Source organism: Oncorhynchus clarkii, chromosome 28 (genome assembly GCF_045791955.1).
Source record: "Oncorhynchus clarkii lewisi isolate Uvic-CL-2024 chromosome 28, UVic_Ocla_1.0, whole genome shotgun sequence".
Taxonomy (NCBI): domain Eukaryota; kingdom Metazoa; phylum Chordata; class Actinopteri; order Salmoniformes; family Salmonidae; genus Oncorhynchus; species Oncorhynchus clarkii.
In genome coordinates this window covers 19,065,380-19,085,142 of record NC_092174.1, presented here as the reverse complement: position 1 = coordinate 19,085,142, position 19,763 = coordinate 19,065,380, and the positions used below count along the sequence as shown (strand labels likewise).

The 19,763-nt window shown below is 41.6% G+C and overlaps 1 protein-coding gene across 9 annotated transcripts in view; it reads right to left on the bottom strand.

Annotated features, from left to right (window-relative positions):
• LOC139387581 (high affinity 3',5'-cyclic-AMP phosphodiesterase 7A-like) overlaps positions 1 to 19,763 on the bottom strand; it is a 48,750-nt gene that overhangs the window by 15,448 nt on the left and 13,539 nt on the right. For 2 of the 9 annotated variants that reach the window (XM_071133915.1, XM_071133917.1), the window contains exons 2-3: positions 1,274 to 1,334; positions 274 to 360 (exon numbers count right to left, since the gene is read on the bottom strand). In XM_071133915.1, coding sequence (XP_070990016.1) covers positions 274 to 360; positions 1,274 to 1,334 — 148 coding nt within the window. Of the gene's footprint in view, positions 1 to 273; positions 364 to 1,264; positions 1,335 to 4,050; positions 4,146 to 13,989; positions 14,288 to 19,763 lie in introns of those variants that run through there. The other 7 variants (XM_071133920.1, XM_071133918.1, XM_071133921.1 and 4 more) reach the window with 7 other exon arrangements.

Below are 19,763 nucleotides of genomic sequence, written 5' to 3'. Positions count from 1 at the left end.
GACCGTTTTAAATGTCATATTAGTTGAAATGATATAACCATATCCACTACAGTATGTGGATGTGTATCTTGCCTACATTTAGATGAGGGATTGTGGAGTGTCCACTTCACATCTGCCATTTAATTCATAAGTCAAGTTATCATACAGGGTTACTTCAATCATAAGAGCTACAAGCAACAAATCATGGGTTCTAAAATGGTTCAGCTTCTTTATTGATAGAAGGGGTTTAAGCGGTGGTCACACAATGAATGGGAGTTTTTGGTTCATACTTACAGTGCAAAGTTCGGAAATCGACATACAAGTAAGGATGGGACCCTCTTGGTTCCGGTTCAAACCCCACTTGGCTTCTGACTCTCACATCTCCTAGAAGGAATGGGAAAACACGGTCCTCAAGGTACTGGCAATAAAGAGGTGTTTCATTCAATAAAGCATTGGGCCTGCAGAGACTGAGCTGTGTCTCAAATAGCTCCTTATTCCCAGGACCCATAGGGCTCTGGGACCCATAGGGCTCTGGGACCCATAGGGCTCTGGTCAAAAGTAGTGCACAACATAGGGGATAGCGTGCCCTTTGGGAGGCAAAGGCTGAGGCAACACAGACACAGCTGAAGAGGAAGCATGGCTGTGACACATTAGTATTCACACTGGTGTCAGTGAGCTGAATAGAGAGGCAGGCTTCTCTTTTCAGACTAGATCAAAACAGACTCTGCAGTTATATTAGATAGAGTTGGGTAGTTATCTAGTTGGGAGACATCTTACATTCCTCACCTGTGATATAAAACATCTTAAGAACTGTTAGCCATACTGACTAAGAAAGAGTACGTGTTAAAGATCCTGTATTCATAAGAGACAGGATTGTAAAACAAACACATACCCTTTCTTAGTCAGTATGTCTAAAGTACTATTAGACCTTATATTTACATTTTTAGAAGACTCCTATCCAGGGCAACTTTCAGGAGCAATTAGGGTTAAGTGCCTTGCTCAAGGGCACATCGACAGAGCATTGTCGGCTCGGGGATTCTAACCAGCAACCTTTCAGTTACTGGCCCAATGCTCTAACCACTAGGCCACCTTGCTGGGTAAGATTACCCATAGATGTACATACAAGATTAGACGTGGGACAGCAATAGAGCTATTGCTTATCTACTAATTAACAAACATGCATCAAAACATTACTTAAATCATCAATATTCATATGGGTGGTGAAAAGGGTCATACGATATGTTTCAATATATATGGATTGAGAAAGATCAAGTGAATATCGTACCATACGTACCGAGCATCCGAATGTAGAGAGCGGTTTGATTCTCACTGTCATAAGAGATCGCCCCTCGTCTCTGAAAGGACACAAGGAAGGGATCATTAAGGCCTCAGACACACCAATAGAGTTTGCTGGCCGAGTGCGCACCGATTTTACATGTAGAATCGTGTGAAGAATTTTGCAGTCAGACGTCTATAGTGGGTGGTCTTACAAAAGCATTTACGACGCACATTTCACAGAGTTGGTAACATAATACGCAGTAAAAACAGAAACATTGAACGAACCGCCTCTCCTCCCCTAGTAACTGCTCTTCTACTGTAACAGTCAGGGGAGGTGAGGGGTGCCCTTCTGCTGTGTCACATGCAGCTGTAGCCATGTGACAGTGGAGGACATTAAAGCCCTCTGCAGGACCCAGTCATTCTTTACACTTCAGGGGTCATGCAGAGCTCCCTGCAGTGAGAGAGGGGACCCTGGAGCACACAGTTTCTTCCAAACACCAGCAAGTTTGGTAAATGAACAGAAATGCACTGTTATTCCTTGTTACTATTTCTTCCAACTCAACAAAATATTCAGATATTTTATTTCAACTCTGGTTTGTCCCAATTCAGTTATCCATCTCGTCAAACTCTCAAGACAAACTCACAATTAAATGTGCTTCTTCTTGGTAAAGTACGTATTTAAAAGGGATCTGTGATAGATTCCCAGTACTGTTGTCCAAACCCTTGCCCAAGCTCAGTTTCAGCTAATGAAGCTAAAAACACAGCTGGCCTGTGGGGAATTGCTCACCCAGAGAATGCTGTCTAATTAGCAGCAACAGGATGAGTTTCAGTATTGGCCACTGGGAAAATCACACAAACCACATGGAGCAAAGCGAACCACTCAAATGTCACCACTCACTTTCCCACCACCCAAAGACGCCTCAATGATTTTGGACATAGTCTTTAATGATAAAAGCTCTCAAATGATGGAACCCTAACAGGTCCCCACTGGTGTCCTAAACCATAAACAACAAAAACTACAACATTTGACAAAACTTTTAACAGTATTTAATTATTTATTTATGCTCCTCTCCTCCCCCTCCCTTCCTCTATTTTTCTGCTCTTCCCCTCGCCCTCTGATGCAAATGCTCTCTCAGCTCACCGGGGTGTCCCCAGATGGCATAAAATTCGAACTATGACGTCAATCTGCTCAACATATTTGCATAATTGATATTCCTCCATCAGCCAAGCCCTAGCCGCATAAGCGCTGTTGAATGCAAAGGCTTAAGACATATGCCATACCGGCTTCTCTGGCCAGTGGCTGTACTTATACAGTCTTGCATGTGACTTTGCACTGAGTTTAGATTACAAGACCTGAAATGTGTGGTACTTGTAGACAATGTTCCCTCATTTTTTTCAGCACTGAGTACAATTCAAGTCTGCTGAATGCAAACGTGAAGGTTATAAAAATTATATGCAACTTCTGGCGTGCATTTTATGTGAACACAGACTGTACCCGCTTTAAGTTAAAGTTATAACCGTGGCCAAGTAGGCTACTGTGGCTATTGGATCATAATGTAGACCTATCAGAGTGCCCTAACATAAAAAAATGGAGAAAATGCATTTCTTTACCTAACTGGCTTTTTAAAGATGGCTAGAAATGCACACGTTAAGTGCTCTGTTTGGAAGCAACCACTCCCTCATTTATGAGTAGAAATGATCTATAACTGGGCTACTAACTCACTTACTAGCAAAGAAGATAAACAAATCTGCACACGTTGCAGATCTCAAAACAAGCGCATCTACTTATTTATTTATTTTATTTAACTAGGCAAGTCAGTTAAGAACAAATTCTTATTTTCAATGACGGCCTAGGAACACTTGGGCAGAATGACAGATTTGTACCTTGTCAGCTCGGGGGTTTGAACTTGCAACCTTGCAACCTTCCGGTTACTAGTCCAACGCTCTAACCACTAGGCTACCCTGCCGCCCCACTCATGCTGTAAACACAGTCCAGTTCAAAGGAATGGCACAGATCCATATACTGTATGGCAATGGTCTATTTGCATATAGAGATACTGCAGCTCTGATTGGTTATGCTGCACTGGTCTGTAGAATCATGCCTGTCAATGCAATAGAATCGTTCTCCGGTGCGTTCAGCCTACAAGAAAATCCCTTGCATACCAAGTCTTGCATAGTTAATTTTGTTTCTGTGTGTTTTACTGAAAGTGGCTAATATTGGCAATTCCCACAGTAGAAGGAAACGTTGTTAGGTGTTAACTAAAGGGGAAATTTAGAAGGTTGAGGTAAGTTCAATCTTGTGCAGAGCGGCTGAGGGTACTTTAAAGATATTTACATATATTTTTTAGTATCCATTAAAGAATACAATTTCTGTACATTCATTATCTAAACAGTACTTACAGTCCAGAGCACACAGTAAGTTTCAAATGAGACCAAAGACTGGTTTTGTAGCATCTACAGACTCATCATTGTAGGGTCTTAAAACTTCTAGTGACACCCCATCCCGTGAACGGGACCGTTGTCATCATCTGACACGAATTAGCATAATGCAAAATACATAAATCTTCCTAGAAAATATTCCTATTCATGAAAATCACAAGTGAAACATATTGGAACACAGCTTAGCCTTTTGTTAATCACCCTGTCATCTCAGATTTTCAAAATATGCTTTACAGCCAAAGCTAGACAAGCATTTGTGTAAGTTTATCGATAGCCTAGCATAGCATTGTGCCTTGCTAGCAGCAGGCAACCTTGTCACGAAAATCAGAAAAGCAATCAAATTAAATAATTTACCTTTGATTTTTTCACTCACGAGACTCCCAGGTAGATAGCCAAAGTTCATTTTTTCCCAAAATAATATTTTTGTAGGCGAAATAGCTCCGTATGTCCTTCACGTTTGGATGAGAAATGAAAAAAATATTCCAAATTAGCTCCATAATATCGACAGAAACATGGCAAACGTTGTTTATAATCAATCCTCAAGGTGTTTTTCAAATATCTATTCGATAATATATCAACCGGGACAATTGGTTTCTCAGTAGAAGCGATTGGAATAATGGCTACCTCTGTATTTTACGCAAGAATTTCTCTGGGAGCATCAGGTGACCACTTGCGCAATGAAGCCGCCTACGGGTATTCTTCAACATAAATGCGTAAAACTACGTCACAATGCTGTAGACACCTTGGGGAATACGTAGAAAGCGTAATCTGGTTGATAGGGCATTCACAGCTCAATAGGGACGCATCGGAACGCAGGGCTTTCAAAAGATGAGTCACTTCCGGATTGGATTTTTCTGACACAAAGAAAAGTCTTCAACTATATTTTACCAAAAATGGGGCTATCTTCTGTATACCACCCCCTACCTTGTCACAACACAACTGATTGTCTCAAACACATTAAGGAAAGAAAATCCACAAATTAACTTTCAACAAGGTACACCTGTTAAGTGAAAAGTACCTCACGAAGCTGGTTGAGAGAATGCCAAGAGTGTGCAAAGCTGTCATCAAATATAAAATATATTTTGATTTGTTGAACACTTTTTGGGTCACTACATGATTCCATATGTGTTATTTCATAGTTTTGATGTCTTCACTATTATTCTTCATCGAAAGCGCACGTGCACACAGTGTGTATTTGGAAAGAATTCAGACCCCTTGACCTTTTCCACATTTTGTTACGTTACAGCCTTACTCTAAAATGTATAAAATAGTTTTTTTCCTTCATCAATCTACACACAATAGCCCAGAATGACAAAGCAAAAACTGTTTCTTGAATTTTGTGCAAAAAAATAAAAACTGAAAAACCTTATTTACATAAGTATTCAGAGCCGTTACTCAGTACTTTGTTGAAGCACCTTTCGCAGCGATTACAGCCTCCAGTCGTCTTGGGTATGACACTATAAGCTTGAAAAACATCACCAAATGTATGATTTTACCACCACCATGGGATGGTGCAAGGATTCCACCAGACATGACGCTTGACATTCAGGCCAAAGACTTCAATCTTGTTTTCATCAGACCTGAGAATATTGTTTCTCATGGTCAGAGTCCTTTAGGTGCCTTTTGACTATGAAGGCCTGATTGGTGAAGTGCTGAAGAGATGGGATAATCTTCCAGAAGGACAATCATCTCCACAGAGGAACTCTAAAGCTCTGTCAAGAGTGATCATCGCATTCTTTGTCACCTCCCTGACCAAGGCCCTTCTTCCCCGATTGCTCAGTTTGGCCGGCAGCCAGCTCTAGGAAGAGTCTTGGTGGATCCAAACTTATTCTATTTAAGAATGATGGAGGCCACAGTGTTCTTGGGGACCTTCAATGCTGCAAAACGTTTTTGGTACCCTTCCCCAGATCTGTGCCTCGACACAATCCTGTCTCGGAGCTCTTTGGACAATTCCTTCGACCTCATGGCTTGGTTGTTGCTCTGACAGGCACATGATTTCCAAATCATGTCCAATCAATTGAATTTACCACAGGTGGACCAATCAAGTTGTAGAAACATCTCAAGTATGATCAATGGAAACAGGATGCACCTGAGCTCAATTTCAAGTCGCTTTGCAAAGGGTCTGAATACTTATGTAAATAAGGTATCAGTTTTAATATACATTTGCTAAAATTTCTAAAAACTTGTTTTTGCTTTGTCATTATGGGGTATTGTGTGTAGATTGATGAGGAAAAACATTTATTTAATACTTTCCGAAGGCACTGTGTGTGTGTGTGTGTGTGTGTGTGTGTGTGTGTGTGTGTGTGTGTGTGTGTGTGTGTGTACGTGTGTACATATATATGGCCGATTCATGGCTTCATAACAATCAGTAATCTTCCTTTTTGGATGCCGATTATGGCCGATTACATTGCAATCCATGAGGAAACTAAGTGGCAGGCTGACCACCTGTTACGTGAGTGCAGCGTCAAAAGGACCTTGTGGCTGCAAGGAGTCAAGGTAAGTTGCTAGCTAGCATTAAACTTATCTTATAAAAAACAATCTTCACATAATCCCTAGTTAACTACACATGGTTGATGACATTACTAGCTTAACTAGCATGTCCTGCATTGCATATGATCAAAGCGGTGCCTTTTAATTTATCATCGAATCACAGCCTACTTCGCCAAATGGATGATGATTTAACAAAAGCGCATTCGCGAAAAGCACAATTGTTGCACAAATGTACCTAACCATAAACATCAATGCCATTTTTTAAATCAATACACAGAAGGTTATTTTTTTAAACCTGCATATTTAGTTAAAATAAATCTCATGTTTTCAGGCAAAATTAACTAGGGAAATTGTGTCACTTCTCTTGCGTTCAGTGCAAGCAGAGTCAGGGTATATGCAACAGTTTAGGCCGCCTGGCTCGTTGCTAACTGTGTGACCGTAATTAATTTGCCCGAATTTTACACAATTATGACATAACATTGAAGGTTGTGCAATGTAACAGCAATATTTAGAGAGACTTAGGGTTGCCACCTGTTTGATAAAATAAGGAACGGTTCAGTATTTCACTGAAAGAATAAACATTTTGTTTTCGAAATGATAGTTTCTGGATTTGACCATATTAATGATTAACGTATTTCTGTGTTTATTATAATTAAGTCTATGATTTGATATTTGATAGAGCAGTCTGACTGAGCGGTGGTAGGTAGCACTGCTCAGTTGCGTTTACCAGCAGCTCTTAGCAATGCCTAATTCACAGCGCCGTTTATGACTTCAAGCCTATCAACTCCCGAGATTAGGCTGGCAATACTAAAGTGCCTATAAGAACATCCAATAGTCAAAGGTATATGAAATACAAATGGTAGAGAGAGAAATAGTTAACGCATCATAATTCCTGTAAAAACTACAACCTAAAACATCTTAACTGGGAATATTGAAGAACTGGAATTATTGAACCACCAGCTTTCATATGTTCTCATGTTCTGAGCAAGGAACTTAAACATTTGCTTTTTTACATGGCACATATTGCACTTTTACACACACACACACACACACACACTTATTTTGTTTAGCTCTCCTGGCTGTGACATTGATGAACTAGCGCAAGCACATTTGTAGTTGATTCATTTGGAGCACAACCCTGCATCCTCGCCATCACACAATTACTGTTGTTCATGCAATCCAAAAACAGCCCAATATAAATTGCAATCTGGGTCAGGTTGCCATGATTTGAAAGCTTGTTCTATTGCCAACATGACTAGCTAAATTATAAAATATGATCTTACAGTGTTAGGCTTTCAAAAGGCAATTCTGACAAATAGATCATAATCATGGTGCTCATAGAAAGGGGTCATGAGTGCATTCAGTTGTGCCGCGGCACATTTTCTTCACAACAACCCATGGTATTTATGACGCCATGTCATCTTGTAACTGTACACCACACATAGTGATCATAAACGTTGACACTGTATATGACATGAGTTTTATGATATGAAATGTGAAGTGCACATTTTGACTCATGGATGTTTGGCTTGCTTGTATGACATCAAAGCGGTATTCAAGCCTCAACGTCTCATCTTACAAAATACATAGTGATCTTAATTTATAGCATTTCCCTCATTCAGTTGTCCAATTAACAGAAGGGATGGGGGCAAATCAGAACGGATGTCAGTCAAAACCCATGCAGCGTATAGCATGTTACTGTACAGCCACCACATTCCACTTAGTACCCCAATTTTCAACCTGTATACGGGTAGCAGTGTAAAGGGTTAAACAGTCAGTTGTATGAACTATGAGACAAGAAAACGTGCCAAAGATTTTGTTGACACATCAAAGCACGTCTATTCCGCTTGATTATCTTTGAGAAGAGAAGCCTTGCCAAAGTTTGACAGTGTTATTGTTAATACTGGCTGCTCCCTGTGTCTGTTAGCGGAGGGTTATCCAATTGTGTTTATGTGGCAGCTAATGATACAGTATGCTGACACAGATTGGACATTGTACTACTTCACTATTCTTTTATTGAGTGAGAGTAATCTATTCCATCATTATGTATGGGGCTGAAATTATTCAGCCCCCTTAAGTTAATACTTTGTAGCGCCACCTTTTGCTGCGATTACAGCTGTAAGTCGCTTGGGGTATGTCTCTATCAGTTTTGCACATCGAGAGACGGAATTTTTTTCCCATTCCTCCTTGCAAAACAGCTCGAGCTCAGTGAGGTTGGATGGAGAGCATTTGTGAACAGCAGTTTTCAGTTCTTTCCACAGATTCTCGATTGGATTCAGGTCTGGACTTTGACTTGGCCATTCTAACACCTGGATATGTTTATTTTTGAACCATTCCATTGTAGATTTTGCTTTATGTTTTGGATCATTGTCTTGTTGGAAGACAAATCTCCGTCCCAGTCTCAGGTCTTTTGCACACTCCATCAGGTTTTCTTCCAGAATGGTCCTGTATTTGGCTCCATCCATCTTCCCATCAATTTTAACCATCTTCCCTGTCCCTGCTGAAGAAAAGCAGGCCCAAACCATGATGCTGCCACCACCATGTTTGAAAGTGGGGATGGTGTGTTCAGGGTGATGAGCTGTGTTGCTTTTACGCCAAACATAACGTTTTGCATTGTTGCCAAAAAGTTCAATTTTGGTTTCATCTGACCAGAGCACCTACTTCCACATGTTTGGTGTGTCTCCCAGGTGGCTTGTGGCAAACTTTAAACAACACTTTTCATGGATATCTTTAAGAAATGGCTTTCTTCTTGCCACTCTTCCATAAAGGCCAGATTTGTGCAATATACGACTGATTGTTGTCCTATGGACAGAGTCTCCCACCTCAGCTGTAGATCTCTGCAGTTCATCCAGAGTGATCATGGGCCTCTTGGCTGCATCTCTGATCAGTCTTCTCCTTGTATGAGCTGAAAGTTTAGAGGGACGGCCAGGTCTTGGTAGATTTGCAGTGGTCTGATACTCCTTCCATTTCAATATTATCGCTTGCACAGTGCTCCTTGGGATGTTTAAAGCTTGGGAAATCTTTTTGTATCCAAATCCGGCTTTAAACTTCTTCACAACAGTATCTCGGACCTGCCTGGTGTGTTCCTTGTTCTTCATGATGCTCTCTGCACTTTTAACGGACCTCTGAGACTATCACAGTGCAGGTGCATTTATACGGAGACTTGATTACACACAGGTGGATTGTATTTATCATCATTAGTCATTTAGGTCAACATTGGATCATTCAGAGATCCTCACTGAACTTCTGGAGAGAGTTTGCTGCACTGAAAGTAAAGGGGCTGAATAATTTTGCACGCCCAATTTTTCCGTTTTTGATTTGTTAAAAAAGTTTGAAATATCCAATAAATGTCGTTCCACTTCATGATTGTGTCCCACTTGTTGTTGATTCTTCACAAAAAAATAAAGTTTTATATCTTTATGTTTGAAGCCTGAAATGTGGCAAAAGGTCGCAAAGTTCAAGAGGGCCGAATACTTTCGCAAGGCACTGTATGTTAGTGATGGCTGTTTAACAGTCTGATGGCCTTGAGATAGAAGCTGTTTTCAGTCTCTTGGTCCCAGCTTTGATGCACCTGTACTGGATGATAGCAGGGTTCACAGTGAGGGTTTTAGGTGACAAGTCATATTTCTTCAGCCTCCTGAGGTTGAAGAGGAGCTGCTGTGCCTTCTTCACCACGCTGTCTGTGTGGGTGGACCATTTCAGTTTGTCCATGATGTGTACACCGAGGAACTTAAAATGTTCCACCTTCTCCAGGACTGTCCCGTCGATGTGGATAGGGGGGTGCTCACTCTGCTGGTTCCTGAAGTCCACGATCATCTCCTTTGTTTTGTTGACGTTGAGTGAGAGGTTATTTTCCTGACACCACACTCCGAGGTCCCTCACCTCCTCCCTGTAGGCTGTCTTGTAGTAGTGTAATCTGCAAACTTGATGATTGAGTTGGAGGCGTGCATGGCCACGCAGTCATGGGTGACAGGGAGTACAGGAGAGGGCTGAGAACACACCCTTGTGGGGCCCCAGTGTTGAGTATCAGCGGGATGGAGATGCTGTTTCCTACCTTCACCACCTGGGGGTGGCCTGTCAGGAAGTCCAGGACCCAGCTGCACAGGGCCGGGTCGAGACCCAGGGTCTCAAGCTTAATGATGAGTTTGGAGGTTACTATGGTGTTGAATGCTGAGCTGTAGTCAATGAACAGCATTCTTACAGTTATTCCTCCTGTCCAGATGGGATAGGGCAGTGTGCAGTGTGACGGCGATTGCATCGTCTGTGGACCTATTGGGGCGGTAAGCAAATTGGAGTGGGTCTATGGTATCAGGTAAGGTGGAGGTGATATGATCCTTGACTATTCTCTCAAAGCATTTCATGATGACAGAAGTGAGTGCTATAGGGCGATAGTCATTTAGTTAGTTACCTTAGCTTTCTTGGGAACAGGAACAATGGTGGCCATCTTGAAGCATGTGGGAACAGCAGACTGGGATAGGGATTGATTGAATATGTCCATAAATGCACCAGCCAGCTGGTCTGCGGACGCTCTGAGGACGCGGCTAGGGATGCCATCTGGGCCAGCAGCTTTGCAAGGGTTAACATGTTTAAATGTTTTACTCACTTCAGCCGCGTTGCAGGAGAGCCCACAGTCTTTGGTAGTGGGCCATGTCGGTGGCACTGTATTGTCCTCAAAGAATTTGTTTCATTTGTCTGGGAGAGAGGATGAGTAGGACATCGACAACTCTCTCTACTTTATCATCCTCAATTCAAGCCAGATACTGGTAATTGCACAAACAGCAGAGTTGTAGTTTATGGGCAGACACAATACTACTACATTACATACAGCCTAGGCTTTTGTTTAAAAAAGCTAATCTAATATGAACTAAACAGACAAAGCAGTATATTAAAACCTTGGTTTGAAGGCGCCAGTGTTTACACAAATCAGTTCTGTTTATGGCAGCCAGATCCGGGGTATATCAGGCTCTCACAGGGACGGAGGCTGTTAGACAACCAACCTTACCATGCCCATATGTGCTTCACACAAGCTATCCAGACAAGCAACTGGCATCTTGTCACATGGAGCTATGAAGGCTGTGTCAGGCCCAGCGTGCGTCACTACCGGCTTGCCTCGCTGCACTCCAAACACTGTGGCGTCTGTCAGGCTGGGACGGACATATGCCTCCATCCCTCATGCCACTCGCTCCTATTAAAATGCTTGACATTCAATGCTACATTCACAAGTCAACACATGACTGCTGCTCACGATTCTGGGCCCGTATCCACAAAGCATCTCAGAAAAGGTCCTATAATATTACCGTTAAATCAACACACTCGTCACTACCATTTAACAACGCTTTGGCAGTTTGGCATCCAAAAACTTGCCGATAATGTAGCATAAAACATTTGAAGGGTCTATAATTTTCATTCAACACAAAGTTAACATTGGCACCTAGACGCTTTTAATTGCCCAACTGCTAGGCATATTTTTTAACAACCTGTTATTGTGCTCCAAAGGCATAACATATGTTCACTTGTGAATGAAATAACATGTTGGTTAATTAAATAGCTGAACAAAAATGTGTGGTTATAAGTATTTCGGCATATCCTGTGAAATAGGGCTAATGTGAAATCATTGTCAAAAGCATGTAGGTCGAGATTATATATGGATTGATCATATATAAAATATCAAAAAACATTCAACAATTCTAAAGCAACTGCATGTGACACAGTAGCCACTGACACCTCATGAGGTCTCCTAAATATCTGTCGACTAGGTGGGACTCTTATAACCAAAGAGGCTTCATGCATAGCTTTTATTTTTACCCATAAGAGTAGGAATAAAATACTTAATGCTCAGACGATTGCTCTCAATGCAATCTTCAATGCAAGTGGACTGGCTTCAGAATTCAGTCAATCTCAGTACGTCATCATGATTGATTCCATGGTTGTCAAAATTAAAAATCAGACATTTGGTATTGATACAACATCCTTTAAAACATCACACAGTGGTACAGTGTTGTGAAAACCCAGCAAGTTTGGTGAATGAACAGAAATGCAATGGTATTCCTTGTTACCCATAATTTCTTCCAACTCAACATCACATTCAGATATTTCATTTCAACTCTGTTCCATCCATCACAAAACTCCTAAGACAAGCTACAAATGGCCTGTGCTATCAAGACCTCATCTTTTAAGCCACCAATAAAATAAGCCAAAAAAGAACTGCAATGTACACTATGTGCAGTATATGTTATGTCTTGTGAAATGGGTGATATGTTTGATTCTACTCTACTGCTAAATCAATAAACCAACTACTACTTCTGCTACTAATATTACAATAGGGTAAATCCATTTGAATTCAATAACATCTTCACAGCTTCCCTTTTGATTTAAACAAAACTTTGCCCATGGAAGAAGTGGTCAGAAAGTGAGTTTTCGGACCTGATTGCAAAAACATTCAAGAGATAAAGGTGTTTAAAGTTGACCCATTTTGCATACCCCACCATACCATGGAGACATCCATGTCTTCATCACTGGAATATAGAAACGGTTGAGATTGATATCATTTAAAAGCTTACAAACAGGGTTGTCAAACTGTTCTTTTACAATTTATGTCATTTATTAAGCTTAATTGTCAATTATCAAAAAATGCGTAAAGTCTCATTTTTCATATTCTCATAAATTGTAGCTTAGAAATAATCTGAGGTTTTCGTTTTGTGCCCGCCATCAGTTGAGACATAACATGCTCTTGAAAACGGGGTGCGTGTTATTTCAATCATAGAAACATAATCCATAGAATGGACCTATCCCTTCAGACCACTGCAATTTGGTGCGCAAAATGGGTCAACTTTGAGCACCTTTATCTCCTGAATGTTTTGGCATTCAGGTCTAAAAGTTAGTTTCTGACCACTTCATCCATGGGCAAACATGCATGGAAATGTTTGTTTAAATCAAAAAGGATGCTGTCAAAAAGTAATTGAATTCATATGGATTTACCCTACTACAACAACTAGAACTACCACTTCTTACATATACAAAAATCACTGTCTTTAACTTTGACCTATAATTAAGATGGTAGTCAAACTCTCAATACAAACTCACAATTAAATGTGCCTCTTCTTGGTAAAGTACGTATTTAAAAGTATTTAAAAAGGGATCTGTGATAGATTCCCAGTACTGTTGTCCAAACCCTTTCCCAAGCTCAGTTTCAGCTAATGAAGCTAAAACACAGCTGGCCTGTGGGAAATTGCTCACCCAGAGAATGCTGTCTAATTAGCAGCAACAGGATGGGTTTCAGTATTGGCCACTGGGAAAAATCACATAAACCACATTGAGCAAAGAGAACCACTCAAATGTCACCACTCACTTTCCCACCACCCAAAGATGCCTCAATGATTTTGGACAGAGCTTTTGTCATGAAAAACTCAAATCATGATGGAACCTTAACAGGTCCTCACTGGTGTCCTAAACTAAAAACACTTGACAAAACTACTCATAACAATATTTTACTTCAATCCAATGTGGTATTCTGCTTACGCTGTATCATTACCAAGTCTTAACTGTTCCTGATGAAACCAGCCAAAATAAAAAACACCCTCAAACTATCAGTCCCTGAAAATAGCAGACATACTGTACACACCATCACAACGTGAGCTCATAGTAACTCACCACACCTCCTTTCCTAGTAAGGCAGTAAACAGACACACAGTCATCGGTCTGTGCTAGAGATATCCTTTTCAAAGTCAAATCAACTCAGTGTTGATAAAGAGGCAGTTTACCTAGTAGTCCAAACTGACTGTCTGCTAGTGTCAGAGGACCTACCTTGTGGGAAATCCACCTTGTTAGAATCATAACTAAGGACCAGATCAGTACAATTCCCATTGGACCGTGTGGCCGAGGATCATACTCCCTCTCCCTGGATGTACATTCGTGTTTCTGTGTCGTGGGTCCAGCCCGGATAAATATTAGCAGACAGGCAGATGAAGGACAGCTCAAGGCCCAGGCAGGCAGAAGGGGACAGACAGAGAGTAAGCAGAGCCTTGTGCAGCTGTCTTAGCTCCAGCGCTAGCTACCTATCACCTGACTGACTGCCCAGTCCTAACACTCCAGGGACTGCCTGACAGACTGACTGGCTGGGCTGGCTGACTGACTGCCAGTCGACCGAAGGGCTGGTGTGAGGGGCACACACCACGCTCTCTCCCTTCAGCCCCATATGGACTGATGGTGTTGCACTGTGGCAACGGCCAAACACCATCATAAACACTGACACAGAGAAGGGGGGGTAGAGAGGACAAGGTGTACCAACATTACTACACCTCAATGTCACGTTATTCATGACGTAGGGGTTTGAAAATCCAAAAAGGTCAGAAGGAGATGACTGCATAGCCTGGCTTCAACAGTATGTGTGCCTTGCTAAAGGCATGGCGGTTTGGAGAGTTGGCATACAGTACATATGAATTGTCAATATGAAACATGGGACACACAATGGCAGATATATCATTTTAGTCAAATCAACTGTGTTGATAAGAAGGCAGTGATACCTAGTAGTCCAAACGAACTGTGTGCTGGGGTCAAATGACCTACCTTCTAGGATATCCCCCTTGTTAGAATCACAACCAAGGACCAGATCGGTACAATTCCCATTGGACCTCCCAGCAGAGGATCATACCAGTGTTCTTTCCCTGCACTTAAGGTACACATATTTGAGTTTGCCATAGCAACACGAGTCCTACAATGTAAAAACGTGGGTTCTGCTGCCAAGATGAAGACAAAAGGTTTATACTATGAGAAATGATCTCTGATAATAAGCCCAAATTAAACATGAGGGGAATGAGATCACTGACGTTCCCAAGTCTTTGTTCTACTATGCACTTAACGTCATCAGAACAATGTGGCTCCTTTTGCAACATAAACTTAGAGAAAGATTCAGTTATACCACTAACATAAGTTACAATCTTACACAATACAAGTCAGTCTGGACGATTATTGTAGGAAGAGAGACAAAGGGAAAAGTTTCTCTGAGACGCTCTGGGTCTGTAGCCTTGAATAAATGCTGTCCCAAAACAGGGTTAGGTATGCCCTCATACTCAGGCAGCGCACAGCCCGAATTAGACCCTCAACATACGTCGACATCACAGCTGATAAGTGTGGTGAACAGGGACCAGAAATAGACCACCATCACACGCCATCATCAGGCAAGGGCCTCAAACCAACAGCACAGGAAGTCTTGGGAAATTGTCATCCTCCATGCAGCAACAGAGTTCCTGCAAGGACAGCTACGCAAATGATTCCACTCTAAAATCTAGCTAACAGGACACTTGGGATGTTTCCTGATTATTCCCTCGACTTCAGTGTCATTGAGGGGCCACGAATACACTAGTGGTGAAGACGGTACCGATTTCTCTACGATAAATGCCTACTCCTAGAAAATATTAAAATGACAAACAGACCTCAATGTTAAACATGTCATATTTCAAAAGGTTAGTTACTCTAATTTTTTATTAAAAAAGATTGCAGACATTTGAAAGCAGGCCTAAATATCAACCAAATGTCAGTTGTAGAGTTAACGACCTCTTTTCCATTTGGTGGAACTGGGAATATAAAAACTAAATGTGCTGTGTCCTACAGTGTCCTACAGCGTCCTACAGCGTCCTACAGTGTCCTACAGTGTCCTACAGCGTCCTACAGTGTCCTACAGCGTCCTACAGTGTCCTACAGTGTCCTACAGCGTCCTACAGCGTCCTACAGCGTCCTACAGTGTCCTACAGTGTCCTACAGCGTCCTACAGCGTCCTACAGTGTCCTACAGCGTCCTACAGCGTCCTACAGTGTCCTACAGTGTCCTACAGTGTCCTACAGCGTCCTACAGTGTCCTACAGCGTCCTACAGTGTCCTACAGTGTCCTACAGTGTCCTACAGCGTCCTAAAAACAGGTGCATGCAGAGCAACTGTGTAAAATAAGCTCTTTCATAGATAATCCACTTAAGAGATACAGCGGATTCAGAAAATATTTAGACCGCTGGACTTTTTCCACATTGTTGCGTTACAGCCTTATTCTAAAAATTCCCCATAAAAACAAAGCAAAATCTGTTTTTTTTAGAATTGTTTTTCAAATGTATTAAAATAAACTGAAACATAATGACAAAGCAAAAACTGTTTTTTAGACATTTTTGCAAATGTATTGCAAATGTATTCATGTATGACATTTACATAAGTATTCAGACACTTTACTCAGTCCTTTGTTGAAGCACCTTTGGCAGCGATTACAGCCTTGAGTCTTCTTGGCTAGGACGCTAAAATGTGTATGTGACCAATAACATTTTATTTTATTTATTTGGGAAGTTAGTCCCATTCTTCTCTGCAGATCCTCTCAAGCTCTGTCAGGTTGGATGGGGAGTGTCGCTGCACAGCTATTTTCAGGTCTCTCCAGAGGTGTTAGATCGGGTTCAAGTCCGGGCTCTGGCTAGGCCACTCAAGGACATTCAGAGACTTGTCCTGAAGCCACTCCTGCGTTGTCTTGGCTGTGTGCTTAGGGTTGTTGTCCTGTTGGAAGGTCAACCTTCGCCCCAGTGAGGTCCTGAGTACTCTGGAGCAGGTATTCATCAACAATCTCTCTGTACTTTCCTCTGTTCATCTTTCCCTCGATCATGACTAGTCTCCCAGTAACTGCCACTGAAAAACATCCCCACAGCATGATGCTGCCACCACCATGCTTCCCCGTAGGGATGGTGCCAGGTTTCCTCCAGACGTGACGCTTGGCATTCAGGTCAAAGAGTTCAATCTTGGTTTCATAAGACCTGAGAATATTGTTTCTCTTGGTCTGAGAGTCCTTTAGGTGCCTTTTGGCAAACTCCAAGCGGGCTGTCATGTGTCTTTTATTGACAGGTGTGTGCCTTTCATGTCCAAATCATGTCCAATCAAATTAATTTACCACAGGTGGATTCCAATCAAGTCGTAGAAACATCTCAAGGATGATCACTGGAAACAGGATGCACCTGAGCTCAATTTCGAGTCTCATAGCAAAGGGTCTGAATACATATGTAAATAAGGTGTAATAAATTTGCAAACATTTCTAAAAACCTGTTTTTGCTTTATCATTATTGGGTATTTTGTGTAGATTTCTGAGGATTTGTTGTTATTTAATCCATACTTTCTGAAGGCACTGTACACATTGGAAAGCCTACAAAACCACATACCATCTGTGCCTAGTGGCGGTCCAGCAACTAAGGAGCCGATTAGGATTGAGTGGGCAACCTGGTCTCATAGACTAAATGTAATATAGGAAAAGTAAATCCTGGACATTCAAATTATTATATGTTACGTTTAGCATGGTTACATAAGACAGAAGGTTACTTAAGGAAAAAACGAAAGGAGGATGGTTGATGGTTTTTCGCTTTGTCATTATGGGGTACTGTGTGTAGACTGAGGATTTAAAAACATTTTTTTTAATCCATTTTAGAATAAGGCTGTAACGTAGCAAAATGTGGAAAAAGTCAAGGGGTCTGAATACTTTCCCGAACGCACTATAGATAATATTCCACATAATACTTTCCAGTTGAATAATGTGATGACAGCAAGCTCTCTCATACTGGACATGTCTCTGTCTACATCCCAAATGGCACCCCTTTCCACTACTTTTGAACAGGGCCCAAAGGGCTGTGGTCAATAGTGCACTATATGGAGAACAGGGTGCCATTTTTCAACATAGCTTCTGTTCCATAGTCACGTGTGATGATGATGATAAAGCCATCAGAGTGCTGGAAACAGCATAACACAGGTTTGTTTGTTTTTCCAGCTCATCATGTTTCTGGCGGGTTGGGGAGAGCTACAATAATATATTAAGACGCGTCTTAGGCGCTCCCATTCAAGGATTTACAAGGCATTTATTTCCGAAATCATCTGTGAGCTTTGAAGAGGAGACTAGTTTGAAAGCATGTGTGAGCTGGATTGAAAGAAGACTGGTTTGAACTGTAATTCCGGTTTGGCATGACACAAACAAGCAAATGAAACTGGTTGAAAAATAAGGTCAGAAGATAAACATTTCTTTATCAAAGGACAGATTATTAGGACGAAACCTGGGCTTGCGTTTAGTATCAGTTCAACCTTCCTTTAGGCCTCAAAGCTGTCAAAATATGCAAATTCAGACTTCATGCAAACTAAAGTTGACCATATATTCAAATCTGACAGGACACTCGTCCACAAACAGTATGACAGGTAAATTTACCTGAAGCTCGAACAAGGCTATCCTATCAAGCACAGGCCTGTGGAATGCATACTGTAACATGTAGTGTACCGTCATCTCCCCCCTATTTTGCATAGAACCTTAGGATGTAGGCCGACAAAACTAAAATGACAATTGCGCTGAAAGGTGAAATAACCTATGCAAAAGCTGAAATGACCAAAATCAATGTATATTTTCAAAATAACTTAGCTCTGGGATGGGCAACTGGCGAACCTAGGGTGTTGGCCCGTGGACACATTTCCAACCATATGTTTGTTTGTTTGTTTATTTAACTCTTCCAGGCAGAGTTGCAAAGAAAAAGCCATATCTCAGACTGGACAATAAAAAGAAAAGATTAAGATGGGCAAAAGAACACAGACACTGGACAGAGGAACTCTTGCCTACAAGGCCAGCATCCCAGAGTTGCCTCTTCACTGTTGAGACTGGAGTTTTGCAGGTACTATTTAAGAAGCTGCCAGTTGAGGACTTGTGAGACATCCGTTTCTCAAACTAGATACTCAAATGTAATTGTCCTCTTGCTCAATTGTGCACCGGGGACACCTACTCCTCTTCTACTCTGGTTAGAACCAGCTGGAGCTGTTCTGTGAAGGGAATAGTACACAGCGTTGTACGAGATCTTCAGTTTCTTGGCAAATTCTCGCATGGAATAGCCTTCATTTATTAGAACAAGAAAAGACTGACGAGTTTCAGGAGAAAGTCTTTGTTTCTGGCCAATTTGAGTCTGTAATCGAACCCACAAATGCTGATGCTCCAGATACTCAACTAGTCTAAGGCCAGTTGTATTGCTTCTTTAAAATCAGGACAACAGTTGTCAACTGTGCTAACACAATTGCAAAAGGGTTTTCGAATGATCAACTAGCCTTTTAAAATTATAAACTTGGACAAGCTAACACAACGTGCCATTGGAACACAAGAGTGATGGTTGCTGATAAATGGGCCTCTGTACGCACCTTGACAATGGCAGCTCTACCATTTAGCTCAGTGCAAATGTTGCCAGTAATCCATGGCTTCTGGTTGGGGTATGTACGTACAGTCACTGTGGGGATGACGTCCTCGATGCACTTATTGAACAAGCCAGTGACTGATGTGTACTCCTCAACGCCATCGGAAGAATCCCAGAACATGTTCCAGTCCTGTAGTTTAGCATCTGCTTCAACTGACCACTTTTTTATAGACCGAGTCACTGCTGCCTCCTGCATTAATATTTGCTTGTAAGCAGGAATCAGGAGGCTAGAATTGTGGTCGGATTTACCAAATGGACGGCGAGGGAGAGCTTTGTACGTGTATCTGTGTGTGGAGTAAAGGTGATCTAGATTTTTATTCCCCCTGGTTGCACATTTAACATGTTGATAGAA